We start from the raw sequence: 24,221 nt of genomic DNA on the forward strand, positions 1-24,221 counted from the left end.
GGGGAGAAGGGTGCAACAATGAATGAATGGAATTCCAAAAAAAAGGAGAAAGAAAACATCAAAGACATGTCAGAAGAGACTGAAAATTGCACTAAAGGGTCAAGAAGCCCAAACAAAGGGAAAAGATGCTGACATAAAGAGCTGAATAGAAGATTTCAAAGGGTAACTTTAGAAGACAAAGCAAAATATGGACAGAGACCTAGAATTGGAGAATAAAAATGGAAGAATTCCCAAGGCGTTTCTCAAGCTAAAAGAACTGGAAAAAAAATCAAGCATTGAGTTGGAATGCTGAGAAATGCTGTGGGAAAAATCTTGAATGATCTAGGAAGCATCAAAAGAAGGAATACTTAGAATCACTCTTCCAAAAAGAATTGGCTAACACTGAAACATTTGTTGAAGTACCATATAATCTTGAGCCAATTATGATGAAGGAAGATGTTCAAGTTGTATTGAAGGCACTAGCAATAAAAAATAAGGCCCCAGGAATTGATAGAATGTCAACTGATATGTTTCAGCTAACAGATGCAGCCCTGGACATGTTCACCAGTCTAAGCCAGGAAATTTGGAGGACAGTTGCCTGGCAGATTGCTATTGAAGCAGCAAAGTGACCAGGACAGGACTTAATTGTTGCTAAGGACAGGAGCCCAGAATCACTAGTCTAGCATTGAGAGAACCTGAACATTTAAGTAAAATAAGAGCAGAGCCTTCAGGCAGGGTAGGGTAAATGTAGAAAGAAACATAGAGCCACCTAAGGTGAGGATAAAAACTAAAATTTCAAATCACGTGAGGGAAATCTCATGTTAAAAGAGGCACAAAATACACTTCTAAATAATAGAATTCATTTCTAAAAAACAATTTAAAGATAGTTGAAGAATCCAAAAGAGTTTGCAAAGTCATATTTTCTTAAAAGGGATATCTCAAAGACATGAAAACTCAAAACACGTTGCTGACCAGTCAGAACCAACTCGTAGCTCTTTTAATGCAAAGTTTATATCTATGCACAGTCCAATTCAAAGTTTGTTCCAAAATCGACTTTTCTGATATTACTAGAGCCACTCCCATTTCTTTTAATTAGTATTGGTATAGCATATTCTTTCTCAATATTTTAAAATTTATGTTTTGCTTTACTTTCTAGTTACTGTGGGCTTCCTGTAAGTTGCAAAACTTGGATCTTGCTTCACCTCTCACTACCTCCTTCTCTTAACTGTGATAACTAATAATCTTATTTTGTTTTGATTAATTAATCTACTCTAATATTCCATACAAATAAATAATAATAACAATTTTGTCATTTTATTTAGGGCTTATTTTACTTAACTTCTTTTTCTAAGATTTTCCCATGCAGTGGTGTATTTCAGAACTTCATTTCTTTTTATAGCTCTATTGTGTGTAGGGAGCTCTGGTGGCCTAGTGGCAAGAAGCTGTGTTGCAATCCCAAAGCACGTGGTAGAAGGATAGGCAGTCTCCTATCTTGTGACTAACTGCTTCTGAAAACCTGCCAGTGGGTCAGCTATGGGTCAGTTCTGAATCATCGGTACATAACAACAATACTGTGTGTATAGGCCTTGGTACACAACAACATTGTGTGTATATGTACCACACTTTATCTACTCACCATTTAGCATATTCTGTCTTTTAAGAAATTGTAAATAACAAGGCAATGAGCACTTCTTTACATGTATCTGTTTGAGCTTCTACTTTCAATATTTTTTGGGACAAAATCTAGTGGGATTTCTTGCTCATATTGTAATTCTATATTTAACTTTTTAAAAAAACAACCTGTTTTCCACCGTGATTGCACTGTTTTACAATTCCATCAACAGTGTATAAGTATTCCTGTATTTCCAAATCCTTTCTAACACTTGTTCTGTTTTAAGGAAAAAGAAAAAGATTCACCATCTGTTGTTGTTAGGTGCATCAAGGCAGCTCTAACTCATGATGACTCTATGTACAACAGAATAAAACACCATTCAGTTTAGCGGCATCTTCACAATCACTGCTGTGCTTCAGCTGGTTGTTGTCACCACTGTCAAGTCATCTCATTAATATCTTTCTCTTTTTACACTGATCTTCTACCCAGCATGATGTCTTTTCCTAGGGACTGAGCCCTCCTGATATTCTCAAAACATGTGAGATGAAACCTCACGATTTTTACATTCTCACTTCTAAGGAACTCTCCAGCTGTACTTCTAGAGATTGGAAAGTTGTATCTTACTGAGATTATAAAATACCTCTACTTTCCCAATGACTAGCATACACACCCGTTGTGGCAGAAAACAGAATAGCAAGGAATTTGGGGTTGGCTGTTGGATCAGATTATGTGAACCTCAAAACAGTCTTAGTCATAAGAGTGGAAATTTGTAGCTCTAACTTGAGCCCTGCCTCCCGGAGTATGGTAGGAAAGATCCTGGAAGTTGACCTCTAAAGATTATTTCAGTTATCAAACTATCACTAGCTTATGGCTTTGGACAAGTTGCAGTTTTATCTCTCTGAATTCAAGTTTTTAATCTAAATATTAGGCATCCTAGTACCTTCTTTATAGTGTAGAGAATAAAATGACAAGAATGGATGTCAAAAGTATTGGTAAGTTATTCATTCTTTCTTCTCATAATCATGCTCGTTATTCTCTAATGAGGGAAAAAAATAACAAATTAAGGTTTGATCATTAGATAAACATGCAAAATGATCATACATCTATTTACTTCCACAAAGCAAGTTAGACTTTCTGACCTGCTGGATGGTGTTCCAATGGGCTCCTGAAATTCCTTTTCAGCTAAAGAAGAATATTTTTATTACTTTGGAAAATATTTTATTTCCTCTGAGTGCACTGGAAATGTATCTGAATCCAATAGCCAAGCTAAACTAAACTCCTTTTGAAGATAATTATTTATATAAAAGTAATGAAACGTCCACAAAACAAAACTATCTATTTAGAACTATTGTTGTTGTGTACCATCAAGTCAGAACGAACCCTTAGCTGACCCTCCAGAGGGTTTTCAGAGGCACTTAATCACACAGGAGGAGATTATACTAACACAGAATTTACTTTTTTCATAAGACCACCTTATCTTTCAATAACTGCCACTAAAAAAAAAAATAGCTATTTTTCAACCCATTTACAATCTCAGAATCTCAATGTACCTCTTCTAAATCCAGCTTGACCTTCTGGCAGTTGTCACTGTACTATGCTGGTTTTGAATTATTTTCAGCAATATTTTATTTCCATATGATTTTAATGATATTGTTTGATATCTCCACATTCAGTTGGGTTACCTTTCTTGAGAATGGGAACAAATAAGAATCTTTTCCAGTCAGTTGACCAGGCAGCTATCCTCCACATTTTCTGACCTGAAGTTACTAGAACAGTACACAGATAGAGAAATTCCAGAAGTTTAAGCTAAGTTTAGAAGGGATATCATTGCTGATGTCAGATGGATCCTGGATCAAAGCAGAGAATACCAAATGAATGTCTATTTGTGCTTTACTGACTATGAAAAAGCATTTGACTGTGTGGATCACAACAAATTATGGCTAACATTGAGAAGAATGGTATTCCTAGAACACTTACTTGTGCTCGTGTGAAACCTATCCCTAAAGAAAGAGATTGTACAAACAGAGCAAGAAAACACTATATGGTTTAAAATTAAGAAATGTGTATCAAGGGTGTATTATGTCTTCATGTGTATTCAGTCTGTGTGTTAAGAAAAATTTTCTAGAAGTGGGATTCTATGAAGAAGAATGTGGTATCGGAATCAGGGGAAGACTCATCAGCAGTCTACATTATGCAGATGATACAAACTTGCTTGCTGAAGATGGGGAGTACTTACTTGAAGCATTTGTTGCAGAAGATCAAAGACTTCAATATGAATTATATTCCAGTATCAAGGGGGGGGTAATCTCATCCCTGGATCAATATGCAACATCATAATAGATGAGGAATGACTTCATCTAAATTGGATCCACAATCAACACCTTTGGTACCAGCAGTCAGAAGATCAAGAAATGTATTGCACTGGGAAAATCTTCTGTCAGGGACCTCTCCAAAATACTAAGGAGCAATGCTATCAGTTTGAAGAGTAAGGTGCACTTGGTTCAGAACATGGTCTTTTCAATCACCTGCTATGCATCTGGGAGCTGGGCAATGAATAAAGATGACAGAAGAAAAGGTGATGCCTTTGAGCTGTGGTGGTGAAGAAAGTGCAGCTTCAGTGCTCCTTGTAAGCAAAGATGACAAACTTCGTCTCACATATTTCAGGCTTAGCTGGGAGACTATATTCCTTGGATAACAGTATCATGCTTGGAAAGGTGGAGGGGCAGTGAAAGAAAGAAAACCTTTAACCAGATGGATTGACACAGTCATTGCTGTAGTTGAATCAAGAATGTCAGAAATTATATGAGGATGGCACAGGATAGGACAGAGTTCAGACTGTTCATAGAGTCACTATGAATTGAATTCAACTTGAAAACACCTAACAACAATAAATCCAATGGATGGTCAGTTTTGACTATCAGTTCCAACTCAGCAGCAATGAGTGGTGGTAAGTGGTTACCTTGAAAATGGACTTGAGAGTGGTTCCCTTGAGAAGGGCCTCATTCTAACCAATGTGTACAGGCACAATAAACCCTTGTATAAACCTAAGAATTATTTTGTTTTCAGGGGAAGCTTATTATAATTTCCTTACCATGATTTTATCAAAGAGTTTTTATACTTTCAAAACAAATTTACAGAATCACAGATTCTGCAGGTTATGGAAAAAATCAGTTTAGGGAACTCCTAAAGTTAGGCACAAATATAGAGATATGCTCATTGTAAGAGAAGGAAGAACAATGTGGACAAGGTGGAGAAGGCCCAGTTTGACCATTATTAACTCCACAAAAGGGAATGTCCCATCCATAGCACCTACAGTACCAAACAGATAACTAGAAGGTCAGATATTATCCCTACACTTCTGCATCTACTTCTGCAATCACTGGTTTTTTGCAAATTGACTCACAGACTTGACTTTACTCACAGTTGTTGGATTTATTAAAACAGATTGGGAGTGGGGGAAGCAAAAGGTATCACACAGTGAAATGCCAGGTTTAGTCCAGCAGTCCCAAACCAGATCAACAAGAAGATATAATTCTTCAATTTGTTCAAACGGCTTCTCAGTTAACAAGTTAAAGTCTAGGTCTAGTCTAGCAACACAAATGCGAGAAGTCTTTGGTTTTCTCAATCTTCCAGCAAGCTTTGTCTCATAGCAGTCACAAGTCAGCTCTTCCTTTAATTGTCCAGCAAGCAGAACCTTTGAATCCATCTCCAGGGCGCATCAGGCTACTCCTTCCCACAGCATCTCTACAGTCGAATTAGCTTTCTCTCTCTTATGTCAGCCTCATAGCTGTGATGATGTTGAAGATGGGTGAACTATGTGTCTGCAGTTGAGGCAGCTGGAGACCATGCTCCCAGGAGAAGCAATTGATATAAAAATCATTTTCAAGAGTTCTAGCACCACAATCATTTTAAGTAATGTTAACTTTGGTAACTTTATTAATCTTTTTCTGCTTAGGACTCCTCTCTGCTTCTGCAGTCAACTCAGAATGTGACCTTGAATGCCCGCAACTCTGAAGGAGAGGTCACGGGCAGGCTAAAAGTCGGTGAGTCTCATTTAATCAAAGTGCTTTTGCAAGTGTGTGCTCTGCTCGCAGTTGTGTTTAATGAAATAAATTAGACTTTCCTCTAAACAAGTTACATTTGTTTATGAACAAGAAAATATGAATGTTCTAAATATCATGCTGTAACTATCACCACAAGAAACAGTCTGGAATATTTCAAGTAAAGTTCTTTTGGTCCCAAGTAATACAGAGCCATTCAGGAGAATCTCACATGCTGTTGTTGTTGTGTGCCGTTGAGCTGGAACTGACCCATAGCTGACTCTCCTTCACTGGATTTTCAGACGCAGTAAATTGCACGGGAGGAAATTACCCATCCTTCTCCCACAGATCAGCTGGTGGATTCAAACCACATGACTTTGAGATTGCAGTGCAGCTTCTTACCACTAGGCTACCAGTCCCTCCCCGCCCCCCCCCCCACCCCCCGCCCCAAGACTAAGGAACAGGGAGTGATGTCTATTTGGTCTCAAGAGAGCGAAGATCAGGAGCTGGGAGCCAACAATGTGTGTTTACTCTCATTTTCTCTCACTATGTTGCGTTTCTCACTCTTTCCACTTTCTTTCCTCTCCCCTTTTTCTTTCCTCCCCTTACCTCTCCTCTTTTTTCCCCTCTTCTCTCCTTCTCTCTTCTCTTTTCCTTTCCCCATTTCATCCCCTTTTCTCACATACGCTACTCTCTTTTAAAGGTTATCATTCTGCTTGTTCAAATATACAAGCATAATATAGCTGCTGCATTTGTTCTACTGCTTCATAATTTAGTTGACATCATAGTTCTTAGTTTGGTGGCTAGAGTTCCCAAAACCAATAACACTAGCCTTCAGCTTTGCTAATTCTCTACTGTTCTTATTAATCATTCTGCTGAAATTAGTAACAGCCTAGATAGAAGAAGTCTCGAGTCAATGTAGTCTCAAATGCTGAACCAGCTGTATAAGTCTTTGATTTCTAACATTAACTGCTCCATTTATGGCTCAGTTCCCCAATTCTTCTATAGTCCATGGGATTTGATAGTTCACTAGAAGGTCCGCCAGAGACTTAGAGCCATCAGGGGAATGACTCATGTGACCATGAGCAATGGGCCGACCTGAATGCAACTGGATGCTTAGGTTTGGTTTACACAGTTATGGTGCCGCTCCTGTGTTAGTGTTTTCACCTACCCACACAGTGTGGACAGTGCTCTCTGTCCACATTGTTGATGATTTGCAAGAGCTCGTGTCCACGGTTAAGGTAGCTGGATATCATTCCCCTATGGGAGCTAGGAAAATCAACTCTCGACATTTCTGGCACTATATCAACAAAGTACTCTAATTAGCTCTACTTATGCTTTTAATGAACAACCCTTGAATCAGGTATAGATTCTTCCTCCAGTCAGATACAGTCACATAAAAGTGAGGCCACATGAAATCTAACAGGTGACTAGAAAAATTGAAAGGCCATAAAAATGCCTTATACAGAGATAGAAGAAAGAATAGAAAGAGATCTACAAACTAGCTGATAAAGTGAATCTGCACATATTCTGTATAGTCAACCATTCTATAGATTTTTTCTAAACCTAAGACTATGGATGGTTCTTCTGATTATGGGTAAATAGATGAGAATTGCCTTACTAATACAACTGGTAACTTTTAATGTATATGTTTTTAATGAATATTTTCAAAAAGAAGAAGAATGTTATAAAAATGTTATGGAAGAAGGTGTGGAACCTACACACCTAAATCTATTATTGTCAGGTTGAGTTAGTTCCACCTCAGGAAGATGAGTTGGGTTTTTGAAAGCTATGCACATTTATGGGAGGAGAGTTCTCATCATTCTCATGAGAAGCTGCTGATGGATTAAAACTGCTGAGTTATGGTTAGCAGCTCAATATGTTAAACATGTTACCAGCACGCCTACATTTTAGTGCTTGTGTTTTCTGGTAATTGGAAAAAAAAAATGGAATAATGTTGCATTGGAAACTACAGCCTTCTATTTACCCAATGATTCTTTTTTTGTGTTAACACAAGGTATTCCATATTGTATTATCTGTGTTAATCTTTATAACTTAATGTAAAAATCCAGCTACATTTCTCTGTTACTTAGAGGGGTTTTTTAAATCAATTCTGTCCATTGAAATCTTCAGTGTATTTAGAGTGAAGTAGTATATGCAGTAAAAAAAGTTCTTGAAACCTGCCCAAATCAATTAACTGTGTTAATAAAGTATGTAGTAGTTTATTTATCTGGACTTCACTTTCTTAAAACTTTCTAGAGTATCTTTTAAAGGTTGAGTTTTGTCCATTTCCCCCCATTCATTTAACATTAATTGACTATCATATGTTTTTACCACCAGTTTATCTTACTATGATGCTTGCATGTTGCTTTGATGTTGGAAGCCATGTCACTAGTATTTTCAAATATCAGCAAAGTCACCTGGTCGACAGGTTTCAATGGAACTTCAGACAGATATAGATGAAGAAGAAGGGCCTGAAAAATTACCCAGTGAAAACCTGTGGTTACCAAAGGAATATTGTTAGATATAGTGTTAGACTATGAGTCCCCCCAAATTGATAAGCACTCAAAATATGACTAAGGAAGAGCTGCCTCCTCCATGCAGAGTCCTCTTTAATGACATGGATGGAGGAAGACCTTTAAGATCTTCATTTCCTGATGTTGGATGGCTCAAAATGAGAAGTAACAGCAGCAAACATCCTTAGTAAGTGGTACATATAGAATAGAAACTAATGAAGATCAGAGGTTATAAAAAAATGGAACACTTAAAGTTCACTGTCTCAGTCAATGAAATGAACTGGTATTAGCCATTTTTAATCTGATCATTATATAGTCCTAGGCAAAGAAGGAAAAACTGAAGAGCACTGGATTCATGGTCAAGAATATGTTAAAGTCTATACTAAAGCACTATGTTTTTGTTGTTCAGAACCATCAAGTTGGTTCTAATTCATAGTGCCCTCAAAACATGCTAAGTCCATGTTAGAACCCATTGTTTCAGCCTCTGCATTGAACAATCTATTTGAGGATCTTTCTTTTTTTTGCTGACTGAGCTTGATGTCTTTATCATGTTATTGGCCCCTCCCGATAACATGTACAAAGTATGTGAGAGAGAAACTCACCATCCTTGCTCCTAAGAAGCATTCTGGCTGCACTTCTTTGTTACCTAACAAAGGTTACTGTTTTGGAAGTCCATGGTTCATTCACTATTCTTCACTGGTACTAAAACTAAGGGTATAAATGAGGAATGTCTGGAATCCACTTAGAGCTGAGTGCATGAATGAAAAGAATCAGGAACTAAGTGAGATCTCAAATCTCTTGAGAGCTCTGGATTGCCCAGAAGCTGGCATGTGGCAAGCATCCACTAAATAGTTCCTCAGTGAATCAATGATGCTCATGTCATGGGATTAACCTTTAAAAAAAAAGGTTAAATAAAGCTTTAAAAAGGCTTAAATAAAGGATCTTTGATCACTGAAAAGAGGAATGAAGAAAACAAAAGTGTGGGTCTGACATCAGGTTTGGGGTAAAACTGAGAAAAAACTGGATACTTATGTATACTGTATTGAAACAGATGAGGGGAAAAAACAGATTAGAGATAATATATGATTAAGTATTATGGTTAACATAGGAATCCAGAATTAAGGTTGCATAGAGAAGTGTACTCAGGGTGGGGGGTGGAGGGGAAGGTATAGGGGAATTGTATACCAATGAAGGAATTTTTTTTCTATCTTTTCCTTATTGGAGAGGGGAGTGAAGTGGTGGGGAGGGGTGGGCAGGGAGAAAAGTGTGGCAATGAATGAATGGAAATCCAAAATCTCTGTAAATGTTTATTAAAATTAATTTTAAAAAAAGAAAACAAAAGTGTGTTAGGTAATAGGAAAAGCAGAAGCTAGAGAGTGGTTTTTACATGGATGTTTCTGTCTATCTCAATGGTATAAAAGGTGAAAATCTCTTCTAAGAATACAGGCAGAAGAACGAGTATGAGAACTATCCATCTTCTGGGTTAGCTTTAGTAATTAAAGTGAGCCATTAATAAAATGATCATACTCAAGTCTCAAATTTCAGGATTCAAAATCCTTCTATTACTAACACTCAAAAGAATGAATTTATTTGAGTAGAAAAATTATGTTACTTTTGGGAAGTTTTACAAGCATGAAAAAGTAACATTTTCAGAACCATTTCTTCACATGTGTATTTTATATAAAAAGTTCTGGTGGCATAGTACTTTACATGTTGTATTTCATAACATGCCGAACTACTAATCAGAAGGTTAGCAGTTTCAATCTATCAGCTGTCTGCTCCTCAGAAGAAAAATGGGCAGTCTTCTTCCATGAATATTTGCAGCCCCAGAACAAAATAGAAGGTTACCAAGAGCCAGGATGAACTTCGATGGAATCGATGCTTTTGAGCTATGTTGCTGGAGAAGAGTGTTGAACATACCATGGACAGCCAAATCTGTCTTAGAGACAGTGAAACTAAGTTTCTCCTTAGAGGCACAGGTTTTGAACCTCAATCTCACATACTTTGGGCAAGTGGCCCACAGGAACCAATCCTTGGAGAAGGACATCATGCTTGGAAGGGTATAGGGACAGCATAGGAGAGGGAGACCCTGCATGAGATGGATTGATACAGTAACTAGGGTAATGAGGGTAGATGTATTGGAGTTAGTGAGACTGGCTCAGAACAGGGCAGGGTTCAAAGCTATTGTACATAGAGTGGTTATGAGTCACAAACGACTCAATGGAACATAACAGTAATAATTTTGGGTTTTAATTTATGACATTCACTAATAAGATTACTAACATTGCCTACAAATTCTAAATACTTAGCAACTTAAAAATAGATATTTGAAAAACTGCACAGAGTGTATGTACCCTTTATAATGAACTGTTTGAATCAATCCCACAGGTCCAAAATTGGTTGAAGTTCAAAGTCAACAGTTTCAAATCAACTCTAAGCAAGGCAAACCACTGTTCACAGTTGATGAAAAGGAAGTTGTAGTTGGTACAGATAGACTTCGAGTGACTGGTACGTAATCATAAGTAAGAAAATCAACACCCCCGTAGAGTACACGTCTAGAAAAGCAAATGTGCTTCTGGCAAATGTTTTCTTCAATCATCTAGATCAATAAGAAAAATCCATTTAACTGCATTGCCTCTTCTCTTTTGAGATTCTTCCATATGCCTCAGAAGACAGAAATCCTTCTCATGTATCTTTCCTCACTCTTTTCTTCCACCATAGTGCTTCCCTCTGCCCCTTTCCAATTACTTTAAGTCAAAGATTTAGCATATGGCCTCTCTCAGCCACACAGTCCAAATACCTATCTTTCATATGACACCTGCGCAATAGTCTCCTTGTGGGTTCCTTTTATTCTCATGATACCCAGGTTCTTGGATTCTTGAATTGCCTACATTTCTACAAAACCTTTTCTCTCTTGGAACTAAATACTGACTAGTATTCTGATGGGCTCATTTTAAGACTGAAAAGATATTTTAGTTAGGAGGGGAGTATTTTCAGTGCACATTCCAAATTCACTTGCTGAGATTTTATGTGAAATGTATAGACTATGAACAGTCAGATACTTATTAAATCCATCTTAGCCCTTTCCAATATCATTCCAGTATCAGAAACCACTGTAACTTTCCTTCCCTACAAATGTCCTCAAATAAAAATACCGTGTCTTCTTCTGTAAAAAGAGTTTTGTGTAACAGTCAATTCTAAGCAAAGCAAACTATAAAATAATTAACTAATTAATCTTGACCTGGAGGATTTTTTATGGAGTCCATAGCATGCTGCACAGGTCACACATCTCTAGCAGTTTGAAACTGCCAGTGACTCTGTAGAAGCAAAATGAGGCTGTTAAGGTTTACAGCCTTAGAAATCAAGTGGAGAGTCAGTATCTGTCAGAATGGGCTCAACACTAGTGAATGAGTGACTCTTGACACACATTCTAAGGCAACAGTGGCCCTGGTCTTCTAACTAAAATAAAAGACACTGTGAAACTCTAAGGAGCTCTGCTAGTGACCTGAGTAATGTATGGAGCTGTTAACTAAAAGTTCAGTGGTTCAAGTCCACCACCTACTCTTAGGGAGGAAGATGGACAGTCTCCTCTTGTAATGATTTATAGCCTCAGAAGCCTGAAAAATGGTCGTCATGAGTCAGAATTGACTTGATGGAAGCAGGTTGGGTTTTTAGGCTATGAAACTTAAGAAAATTGCCAATTGCCTAGAGAGGAAAGGGCCAGGTTGGCCAAATGCTTTAATCCATCAGAAGAAATCCCCTGAGGTTAATTTTTATAATAGGGGCCTTATAAATGTAAGCTGCTCTCACCTTAACAGTTATTCACTGAATGACTTGAGGCAAGGTCCTCAATGTCTCCTAGCTCTTTCCTCACTTACAAAACAGATCCTTAATTTCTGCTTTACCCTACAGTCAACAAGAGGCATGCAAAAGAGAGCAAGGTCCTTGGTAAAGTAGAGTGTTAGTTGCCCTTCGGAGCAATAAGAACAGCAGGAAAAAGAATTTAAGCAAGAATGTAGAATGTTTCAAATCCAAGTCAACCTACACAAGACACTGATAAAGTGAGGGCCTACTTTTTTTTTCCTATCTTGAGTGCCTAGCATATTATGGTGACAAATAGAAGACAAGAAGACAACCTGCATTTCTACCAAGCTCCCAGGTGATGCTGATGCAGCCAGTCTAGGCAATGCACTTTGACAATTATTGCTCTGCCTTGACTTTATCCCAGGAGGGGATAGAGTGGAGAACAACATCCATAAGTTCTCACTGGCACACACGTTCAAGTTAACCTTGTTACAGATAAGTCATGAGGTTCCCTTTCATAACATGTCTTCACAGAAAGCATCGATCTTTCCCAAAAATCCTCCTGGTCCCCAGGGACACTAACTAGAACATCTAATTACTGTGTTGTGATCTGGATCTCTTCCCTCATCATATTCTATCACAGTAAGTTAGTTGTACTTATTGTTACCAGGGGAATCATGAGCAGTGAATGTTCTGAACTGTACAATTTAGACCCAGATATTATTTCTTCTCAGTTTTCCAGTACAAATAGCTCCTGGTTTATGATGGGGTTCTGTTTACAATATGCCATTTCAAAATTGTCATTGTTACTACCTTTTTAAATCTGTACCTTTAGAGACTATAGGGTTGAATAATCTTCAAGAGAGCATCTGAGAATGGTAACACTGGCAGCATAGTACATATTATTAATGATAAGATGTTAAAAAAAAAGGAACTCAAACTAAAATACCAGGTAGTCATAAGTTCGATTCTTCCTCATTTGAATAAAATTTGGGTATATCTGTGTGTTCTTGGCTCCCCCAAATCTTGTGACTAAAGAAACACAAGGCTCCAATCTTAATGCTAACCCTTCTCTCTCCTTGCTCTATTTCTCTAGAGAGATCTGACACACTCTCTACATTATCTAACTCGAGATTTCTCAGTTCTGCACTACTGATAATTTGGCCCGAGTGATCTTCACTGCAGGGTTGTCCTCTGCTTTGGAGGACATTTAGCAGCGTCCCTGGCCTCTGTGAACTAGAAGTCCTGAGCAATTCACCTTCTAGTCCCCAGATGTGATAATCAAAAAATGCATCCAGACATTGTCACAAATCCCTTGGGGAGTCTTCCTGAACTGCTGACCTACAGAGCTGTGAGCTTATAAACCAAAATAAACTACTACCTTTGAGCTAATTCCAACTCACGATGACCTTCCATCAGCTCCCCAAGTTGTAATCTCTTGCAGAAAGCTTTGACAACGGCTGTATTTACTCTACTTATTTATAGTAGGTAAGTCTGGTAGTGCAGTTGAGCAGCTAACTGAAAGACCAGCAGTTCAAATCCACTAAAGAAGAAAGATAGGCAATCTACTCTTGTAGAGATTTATAGCATCAGAAACTGACAGTTTCTCTGCATTTGAATTTACTCTATTATAGTAAATAAGTCTTTTGCAATTGTTGCCAGCAATAGAAATTATAAACTACTTGCTGCAAAAGATCAAAGACTACAGGCTTCAGTATTATGGATTGCATCTCAACATCAAGAAAACAAATATCCTTACTACTAGGACCTCTCTAAAGTACTCAAGAGCAACGGTGTCTCTCTGGAGACTAAGGTGCACCTGATACAGGCCATGGTTTTTGCAATCACTTGTTATGCATCAGAGAGTTGGACAATGACTAGGGAGGATAGAAGGAGAATTGATGCCTTTGAGCTGTGGTGCTGGAGAAGAGTATTGAATGTACCATGGACTACCAAGAAAACAAACAGGTTCATCCTAGAGAGGATTAAACCAGGCTACTCCTTGGAGGCAAGGATTCTGGCTGGGGCTTCGCCTGACATACTTTGGACATGTTGTAAAGAGAGACAGGTCTTTAGAGAGGAACATCATGCTGGGTAGAGTGGAGGGACAGGGCAGGAGGGGAAGACCCTCTATGAGGTGGATTGATTCAGTGACTGGGGTAATCAGGATGGGTGTGTCAGAGGCAGTGGGATTGGCACGGGATAGAGCAGGGTTTAGGGCTGTTGTACATAGGGTCGCTATGAGTCGCAAACGACTCGACGGCACATAGCAACAACAACAACTAGGACAATTGGCAACATCATAATAGATGGAGAAAACATTTAAATTGTCAACATCTTACTCATACCCACAATATTGGTACCAGTAGTCAATAAATGGAAAGACATGTTGCATTGGGGAAATACGCTGTCAGGGGCATCTCCAAAGTGCTAAAGAGAAACAGAGACAGTGTAAAGACTAAGATGCAGCTGATCATTCATAGTCATAGTCTTTTCAATTACTTGCTCGTAATCTGAATGTTAGATAACAACTAAGGATGACAGAAGAAGAATCAATGCTGTTGAGTTATTGTTTTAGGGAAGAGTCCTGAACACCCTTGGGGTCTCCAAAAGAAACAAATCAATATATATGTTTTGGGAAAGTGCAACCAGGATGTGCCTTCAAGACCAAAGATTGTGACATATCATCTCACATACTGTCGACATGTTAGGAGGGCCCCCATCCTTGGAAAAAAAGCCATCATGTTTGGAACTGTGAAGGGTCAGCAGAAGATATGAAGAACCCCTCAACCAGAAGAACTGACACAGTGACTGTAACAATGGGCTCAAATATGTCCAAGTGGACGAAGATGGCACAGGAAAAGTCAGGGATCAGATCCATCATTCACGGGGTCACTATGACTCATAGTTGACTCAATGGCACCTAAAACAATGACATGGTGAACATACAATTCTTACTATTTTAGGAAAATTATACCTCAAACAAATCTTAATTTATTCTTTATTTCATATCATTTGATAAAACAATAAAAAATCAAACATACCACCATGGAGGGAGTTCTGATCCACAGCATCCCTCAATCAAGCTTCTGCGGCTGTAAATCATAACTGGAGGGCACTGCCCATTTTCTCCCAAGGAGACACTGGTGGATTCACTGCAATGGAGATGCCTAGTACTTGGAATTTCAGCAAAACACACTATAGACTGTGCCACCAGACCATAGGGTTTTATAATAACTGTAAAAAACAACGATAATATTTAATCTTTCAAGGAAACACCATCAGATCCTCCTCAAAGAGACCTCACAATTTCTGTCAAGTTATTTTCAACCTGGGAAACACTACATGTGTCAGCACAGAACTGTGCCCCATAGAGTTTTCAGTGGCTGAGTTCTTTAGAGTCAACTGCTAGTTCTTTCTCCCAAGGTACCCCTGGGAGAACACTAACCTTACCATTAGTAGTTAGCAGCTGAGTGCATGAAATATTCACACCTCCTGTAAATTCCTCTTTCCAAATAAAGTCTCATCCTAATTTTCTTTCATATAAATGGTTGATCCTGTATGGGAAAATGGACTCAAAGTGTCCTATCTTTTCATTGTGGACATCAGAAGGGTTTTCTAAAGAATCACCATGACATCCTGTAAATGCAGGAATTCTTGGCTGAAAAGTGAAGGCAAAGCATGCAAAGAGGAAGTGATTGGAATGTTCCATGAGAGAGAACAAGGGAGAATGACAATGAACGGCCCAAGAGGGTGACAGCTTCTTTCCAAGTAGACTTCAACATTCACATAAAGACATCTCTTTATCATCAGCCAAAACTGCAGCACCTGGAAGTCAAGGGTGGGTGATAGGAGAGACAGGGAGTCAGTTGGTCTCTGGAACTGAAAAGGAGACTCAAACTTATCCCTCATTTTTTGCCCCTATGGTCACTTAGAAAACTGCCCTAAGCATATATAAAAGGAGGCCAGAGGGAGAAAAGTTGTTTTTTTCTTAAAGATGATGAACTCTCAGTCTGAAACCTAGTACAAATACCTAATTGTCTAGGAGAGAAGAGAGTTGATTTGCCCTTATCCATCCTCTTTCTTAGAGAATAAAATGAAGCAGCTCTTCAAGTCTTAAGCCATTTCAATATAGACTTTGCTCAATGGATGAATAATTTTAAATCTAAATAAAAGAGGAGATGATATAGATTTCACCAACTCATTCTGAAATTGACTTAGATCTTTCTTAAGTCTCATTAAAAAAAAAAAAAGACAACTTCCTAGAAATAGAATTGGTCACCAAATAACCAGCATTAAAATGTCTTTTATTTCCCTTTCTTAAACTTAGTTATAGACAGTATTACTTGAGTGATAACAGAGATAACACAATGGGTTAAGCAGAAATTTATTCTCCTACAGTTTAAGAGGCTAGAAGTCTAAATACATGATACCAGTTCTAGAGAAAGACTTACTCTCTCATCAGTTTAGGAGGAAAGTCATTGTTTCTTCAGCATCTGTAGGTCCTTTCATCCTCTAAGATCTCTGTATAGCTTAACCATCCCTATGTCCAAGCGTTTCCTAATATTGAGTTCCAAAAGACAACTCTTTCTCAGTGGTATTGTCTCCCTCCCCTTTTATCTCCTGTGAGATAAAAAGTTTTACAGATCACATCCTAGGTAAATGCCCCTTACATAGGATCAAGGCTGCAATAGGATTAAGGATTGTTACATTCTGTCCTTAATCCTTTTGTAACTATTTGGTTTATCAGATAATGAAGGATCATTATATAGATTTCACATTATATGCATGGATTTGGAGAAATATAATAATCTCAAATATATTTTAGTTCATTGGAAACAATCTTCTAGACTGTGTCCATTTTTCCCTACATTAAGGAAGAAGAATATTTTGTAATAAAACCCAATTCTTAAAATTAGCAAGGAAACAAGATCCAGAGGTGGGCTCAGTTCAAGTTTATTGTTATTCTTTTAAATATCTTTCTCTGTAGGTAGAGATGATTATATAAAGCTCAAAGTGATGATGTAGAAATGTTTGAATCACCCTTTGGTCACTAACCAAAGATGACCTAGGGAGTAAGATTTCAAGACCTAAATATGTGAAAATAAACAAAAAATAGCTACTTTCCCCTGCCATAACGAAGTGTTCTGGGATTCCAAGAAGCTGTTGTCCAAACAGAGCAAGAGAATATTATATGGTTTAAAATCAAGAATTGTATGTGTCAATGCTATATCCTTCTTCCATACTTATTCAATCTGTATGCTGAGCAAATAATTTGAGAAGCTAGAAAGAACTTGAAACATGCTACAAGACTATAGCCTTTAACATGGCACATAACGACAACAATGGATAACCTCTCTATATCAAGAAGGCAAAAGTCCTCACTACTGTGTCAATAGGCAACATCATGATAGATGGGGAGAAGATTCCACAATCAGTACCCTTGCTGCTAGAAGTCAAGAAATCAAAAGACATGTTGCATTAGGGAAATTTACTGTAAAGAACCTCTCCAAGGTGCTGAGGAACAACAATGTCAGCTTAAGACAAAGTGGCAACTCTTATTTTACTGGAAGTACTTGCTAAGGCAATACAACAAAAAAGGAAATAAAAGGCATACAGATAAAAAAGCAGGTGCTATGAGATAGTTTACACAGCAAACCCCAATGACTCAACAGAAAAAAATAACCTGTTAGAGCTAGTTCACTGATTTAGTAGGGTGACAGGATACAAGGTCAATATACAAAAGTCAGTGGGATTCCTCTACAGTAACAAAAAAACACAGAGAAGTCAACCAAGATATCAATGCCATTAACAATAGCCAACCTCAAATTGAGATACTTAGGAATAAACCTAACTAGAGACATAAAGGACTTTACATAGAAAACAACAAAGCACTTTGCAAGAAATAAGACTCAATATAGTAAAAATAGCAGTCCTGCCAAAAGAAATCTACACATTTAATGCAATCCTAATACAGGCACCAACTTCATTTTTCAAAGAAATATAAAAGGTACTGTCAAGTTATTTGGAGAGGAAAGAAAGAGACCCCGAATAAGCAAAGCACTTCTGAAAAGCAAAAATGAAGTGAGAGCTTTAGCTCTCCTTGCTTGATCTTAAAACCTACTACAAAGTGGTAATGACCAAAAAAGCACGATACTGGTACATTGACAGGCACATAGATCATTGGAACAGAAACAAGAATCCAGAAATTGGCCCATCTATCTATGGTCAGTGGAAATCCAACAAGGAAACAAAGTCTCTCAAATGAGGGAACCAATGGCCTCTTCAACATATGGTGCTGGCAAAACTGGGCTGCAACCTTCAGAGCTGAAGCAGAATACACACCTCTCACCATACACAAAAATCAACTCAAAGTGGATCAGAGACCAAGGCAGAAATCCCAAAACTATAAAGATCATAAAAGACAAAAGTGAGACCAAGCTTAGAGGGTCTAGCCTATTATATAAAGAGATAACAAATACAACCAGAAATGCACAATCAGGAGAAGATAAAATTGATCTAATGATTAAATCCCTGTGTGCATCAAAAAGCATTTTCCAACTGGGTGAAAAGAAACTACAGACTTGGAAAAAAATTTGGCAATACCATCTCAGACAAGGGCTTCATAACAGAAGTTTACAGAATACTCCTGGGCCTCCACAAGAAAAAGACTGATAACCCAATTACCAAATGGGCAAAAAACATGGAAAGACTTTCACAGGGGAAGATATTTGGATGGCCAACAGACATAGGAAGAAATGCTCAATTTCAAAATCACTGGCAATAAGAGAGATACAAATTAAAACCACAATGAGATATCATTTCACTCTAGTAGAAGCGGCAAAGTTCAACAGATAGCAAGCAATCAGTGTTGGAAAGGAGGTGAGGAGATAGAAACTGTCATATGCTGTGTGGAATTGTAAATAGATACAACTACTCTGGAAGGCAATTGACATTTGGAAGGTATTAACATTTCCTCAATAAGCTGAACATAGAAACTCCATATGACCTAGCTATTCCACTGGTAAGAATATACCCCAAGGAGATTAGGAGATTTATACACCAGTGTTCATGGCAGCATTATTCACAATTGCAAGAACATGAAAACAGTCCAAATCTCCAGCCACAATCTAATGGATTGCAAAATTGTGGTTTATTCACACCACAGAATACTACACAATACTCAGGAGCAACAATTTCAAGTTATGTACATGTGCTACATAACTTGGGAGAGATTGAAGGTCATTATGCTGAGTGTCAGTATCCTAAGAAATACTGGATAAGACCATTATTGTAAAAATAGAAGGATAACTAGTAAAAAAACCTAAATAAATACTACTATGCATCTGGTTTAAGCCACAGTCGCTCAATTACTTCCCATGTAACTGAAATTTAGACAGTGATGAAGAATGACAGAAGAATCAATGCCTTTGACTCATGGTTTTGGACAAGAGTACTGCATATCTCATGGACTACCAAAAGAACAAACACTTATGTCTTGGAGAAAGTAAAACCAGAATGTTCCTTAGAGGCCAGGATGATGAAACTTTATCTCACATACTTTGGGCATATTGTGAGGAGGGAACAGTCCTTGGAAAAACACATCACGCTTGGAAAGGTAGAAGATTAGCAAAAGACAAGAATACTCTCAACAAGATGAACTGACACGGTGACTGCAGCAATAGTTTTAAGTATATCAGGGATGTTGAGGTTGGTGCAGGATAGGAAACAGTTCATAGGCTTTGCTCATATAGGGTTGTTATGAGTTTCAGTCAACTCAACAGCACCTAACAACATCAACATCCCCTGACAAAACAACAAGCAAAACAATGTCATCCAGTCAATTACACCACTTAGAAACCCTGTAGTAAAAAGTAGAACGGTCCTACAAGGTTTCCAAAGTTATGATCTTTAATGGAAGCAGATTGACTTATCTTTTTCCAGGAGAGCAGATGATGCATCAGAACCTACAAGCTTTGAGGTAGCAAGTAAATGCCTTAATCACAGCCCCACCAGACCTCCTGGATGATTTCTAATTCTATAGGAAGACATGAAGATAGTTATCTAGACATTGTTTGTTATGTCATTGTACCTTCTGAGTACAAATCTTAGGGTGGTAAACACTATGTGATGGGTAGACAACCAATGACTCTCTTAATCTTTGAGGTAAAAATGGCAGAAAGCCCAACCAAAGTTGACAAACTATGTTGTTGTTGCTGCTAGATTCGATCCCTATGGACAACAGATCTGAACTTTGCCCAACCTGTGCCATCCTTATGATCTTTCATCTGTTCAAACCCATTGTTAATATAAAAACATATCTAATTTTGCCTGAGAATAGGCATTATGATAAGTGCAGTGGCCTAATAATAGTTTATTCTGGTTTTACTAACATTCCCTTCTTGGTAGCATCAAAATGGAGAGAAACCTCCTTTGCAAGTGTCACTTCCATAAGCATGTTGTTGTTGTTAAGTGCCATCAAGTTGTAGATGACTCATAGCGACCCTGTGAACAAAAGACCTGAACACTTGTATAACTTTTATCATTTCTCCATGTTCATAGAGTTTCTGGAGGCAAGCTATTTCAGAAGTGGATGCCACTCCTGCTTCCCAGCTTGTTTTAATCAGGGAGCTCCACCAAACACTGCCCACCATGGGTAACCATTATCACATTTGACACATCAGTGTCACAGTGTTTAGCACCATAGCAACCACGAGATATGCATAAACTTCTCTTAACACAAAGACAAAAATGGCCTTTGGTGACCTGGCATCTATGAGTTACTCTTTGAGCCAAAATTTTCTTCACATTTAATGACTTTGCATTTCTCTTGTAAGAGGCATTTAATAGATTTCTTTTTTAAATTCAGTCTAAATAAGCTTGGACTTTTGACTGAGAAATTTAAGTAAGTCACATTAATTTACAAAACCATTCTATTTGGGCTTATTTATGCCTTTTTTAATTTGAGACTTTGAATTTTGGTATTAGCAAAGAGTAGTGAAACTATATGGACTTCCAGAAGTACCAGAAAATTCCAAACTATCCTGGGGGGAAAAATGCCATCAAAATTCTCCTAGAAAAAAACAGTCATCAAGACGTTCATAAGAAGTGAAGATGGCAATACTTGTCTCACTTACGTGGACATGTTGTAAAAAGGGACCAATACCTGGAGAAGAATATTATGTTTGATAGAGTATGTCAGCAAAAAAAGAGAAAGACTTTCAATAAGATTATAATTGTTGCTGTTGTATACAGTTAAATCAGAATTGCCTCATAACTGACCCTCCCGGGAGTTTTCAGAGGCAGTAAATTATGTGAAAGGAGATTATCTTTCTCCTGTGAAGCATCTGTCTGTTGGATTCAAATTGTGTGCCTGCAGACTGGCAGCAGAACTCCTTTCTACTAAGTCACCAGAACTCCCTAACTAATAATAGTTAGTGGCTGCAACAGTGGGCTCAAATACAGCAATGATTGTGAAGATGGTGCAGGAACAAACAATATTTTTTTCTGTTGTACAGGTGGCTCCTATGGGTCAGAACCAACTCTACAGCACAACTAACAGCAACAGTGCATATTACATTTTATCTTCTATTTTTCAATTCTGTTAGCTTTGAATCTGAAGAATAGAAGTAGGAAATATTAACATTTTAAACCAGATAAAGGAGTGGCATACACTTCCTAAATAACATGTCTCTGGAAACTCTATGAACTTTGATAAATGTAGAGGAGCTTCAGGCCTTTTAGTTCATATGGTAGCTATGAGTCATGCTCAATTTGAAGACAATCAACAAGAACAAAGAAGTAGCAACTATGGAAAAAAGGAAAAGTAGACAATATGTTAGCAAAAGTATCACAAAAGACCTTCTGATATCAAGAAAGATAATAGGCCAACAGTTTGGGTAGGAAAGAGATTAGAAATGTCTATTGGTTTTATAATCTTGAAGATAATTGTCATTTTGACAAGACTATTTTCATTGGAGTAGTGGTGAAAAGGCAGTATGAAATGACTACAGAGTGAATAGACTGTGAGGCAAAAAATATTGTGTGGACATAACATACAAAGGAATTTGGATTCTGAAGTGGATCAAAGGGATATTTTTTAAAACTTGAAAAGTTCATTTCAGTCCATGAATGCTCAAGACATGTGTGGAATTAATCTGTCAAAGATATAGAAATCTAATTAATATTCAAGTATCATTTATCCACCCTTTGAATTGAACTAGTAATGTAGCAAAGAGCTAGCAACAAGAAAACCCATAATGCAATGGCACAGTGGCTCCACCAGTGGCACAAACATAACAGTGGTTGTGAGGATGGCACAGGACTGGGCACTATTTTGTTCTATTGTGCTTAGGGGTGATGAGTTGAAACCAAATCAATGATACCTAACAACGACAAATACATTTCTTTATATAAAATGCCTATGGAAGACTGTTGGGAACAACTTGGAGAAATTTCTCACCCTTGTGATAAGCTCTGTCCATGATCTCCATAATGATTGGGCATACCCTTCCTCAGCTATCTTCAACATCATTTCAACCCATATCAAACCATACAGCTTACCTTGGATCTTCATAGGATTATCATGAATTCCCAATTGATCTATGATCCATAAGCAAAGAATGATTTCAACCATATACTATTGGCACTTTACTGCAAAAATATTTACTATATCTAAATCTTTGTGACTTAAAGGATATAAAAGTTAAAATTATGAAACAATTTTTTCCTTTCCTAGTTATATTTTCCTGTATAACAGACATCATTTAATGTATTATTTATATTAAGACATTTTACAGCATATTTTTTTTCCATTGCCTAAAATTTAAGTCTTAAAACAATTCTGGATTGTGTGATTCATTTTCTTCTAGGAACAGATGTTAATCCAATTATATTTTCTTATATAATCTTGGTTGGGAATTTTTAAATAAATAGAAGCATAATTACATTGTATTTTAGCAATCATTTACTGAAAATTCTCTTCAGAAACCATTTAGAAAACTTTTACTTTTTTTGTATGCAAATTGATTATGAGACGTATTTACTCTGAAGCTGAGTAGTCATAAAGATGATATAATTTGAGGGTTTAAAGTCTCTATGATAGAAAAATTGCTACTCTCACTTAATGTAGTTCAGTTTATAGATGATATTTCAACCCCTAAGTCTAATGTCATAATCACATATGGCTATAATATAGTTAACTAGGGTTATACTAGAAGGTAAGTAATTGACATGCATTTAAAAACTAATTATAGAGTCAATATTTCCTCATCAAATGGTGCCACTGGGAATCTTAGAGAATTTTCGTTCTAGAGGAAAGAAAGAATTGAAGCCATACTCAGATAACAGCTACCTACACAATTGAAATATATTGGCATTATATTTTATCAAAGGAGTATATTTATGTTCTTGGGGGGAAATTATGCTAGTAAAAGTATAGTATCAGAAAAAGAAAGGAATACCCCCAATGAGATGGATTAATGTAGTGACTGCAGCAATGGGGTTGAGTATGGCAGAGAGAGTGAGGAAGGTGCAAGTTCTACATAGGGTTTTGATGAGTAATAGTTACTGAGTCTCTGGCCCAAAGACAGCACATCCCTGGGGGTTTGATCCACCAACAGCACCTCAGGAGAAAGATCTACACCCTCTGAAATCCCTGAGAAGGTCAGGTATGAGTCAATTGCTACTAGATGCCATGAGGGAGGGAGGGAGGAAGGGAAGCAGGTGTGTCTGTTTCCAAACATCCACACAGATTCCAATAATAACAAAACCTTCTTGTGTTTTTAAACAATGTCTCATGCCATTTCTTATAGTTTCTTACAAACTCTTCTTTGGTTTCTGTTTAGGACCTGAAGGAGGTCTTTTTGAACATTCAGTGGAGACTCCACTTGTCCAAGCTGACCATTCTCCAGAGCTGAGGTAAGATTTTTGTTCGACTCTAAGTAAACTTTCTTGGAGAAGACACCTGAACATGCTCTATGTTTTGGACTTAGTACCAGGTAGTTTTATTATTCCATTTGTAAAAGATGAGGAGGGGGAAGTGTTTTTCTTCTTTTGTTGTTTTTGTTATGTGCAATCGAGTCATTTGCGACTCATAGCAACTCTATGCACAACAGCCCTAAACCCTGCTCTATCCTGCACCAACCTCACTGCCTCCTACACACCCATCCCGATTACCCCAGTCACCAAATCAATCCATCTCATAGAGGGGATTCCCCTCCTGCACCGTCCCTCCACCCTCCCAAGCATGATGTCCCTCTCCAAGGACCC

General features: G+C 37.7%; 1 protein-coding gene across 1 annotated transcript in view; it reads left to right on the forward strand.

Moving 5' to 3' along the window:
- SGCG (sarcoglycan, gamma (35kDa dystrophin-associated glycoprotein)) overlaps positions 1-24,221 on the forward strand; it is a 78,463-nt gene that overhangs the window by 38,947 nt on the left and 15,295 nt on the right. The window contains exons 3-5 of the mRNA XM_006894109.1: positions 5,547-5,634; positions 10,536-10,655; positions 23,798-23,870. Of these exons, the coding sequence (XP_006894171.1) occupies positions 5,547-5,634; positions 10,536-10,655; positions 23,798-23,870 (281 nt within the window). The remainder of the gene's footprint in view (positions 1-5,546; positions 5,635-10,535; positions 10,656-23,797; positions 23,871-24,221) is intronic.

This window comes from Elephantulus edwardii, unplaced genomic scaffold (genome assembly GCF_000299155.1).
Source record: "Elephantulus edwardii isolate Elephantulus edwardi_28Jun2011 unplaced genomic scaffold, EleEdw1.0 scaffold00135, whole genome shotgun sequence".
Taxonomy (NCBI): domain Eukaryota; kingdom Metazoa; phylum Chordata; class Mammalia; order Macroscelidea; family Macroscelididae; genus Elephantulus; species Elephantulus edwardii.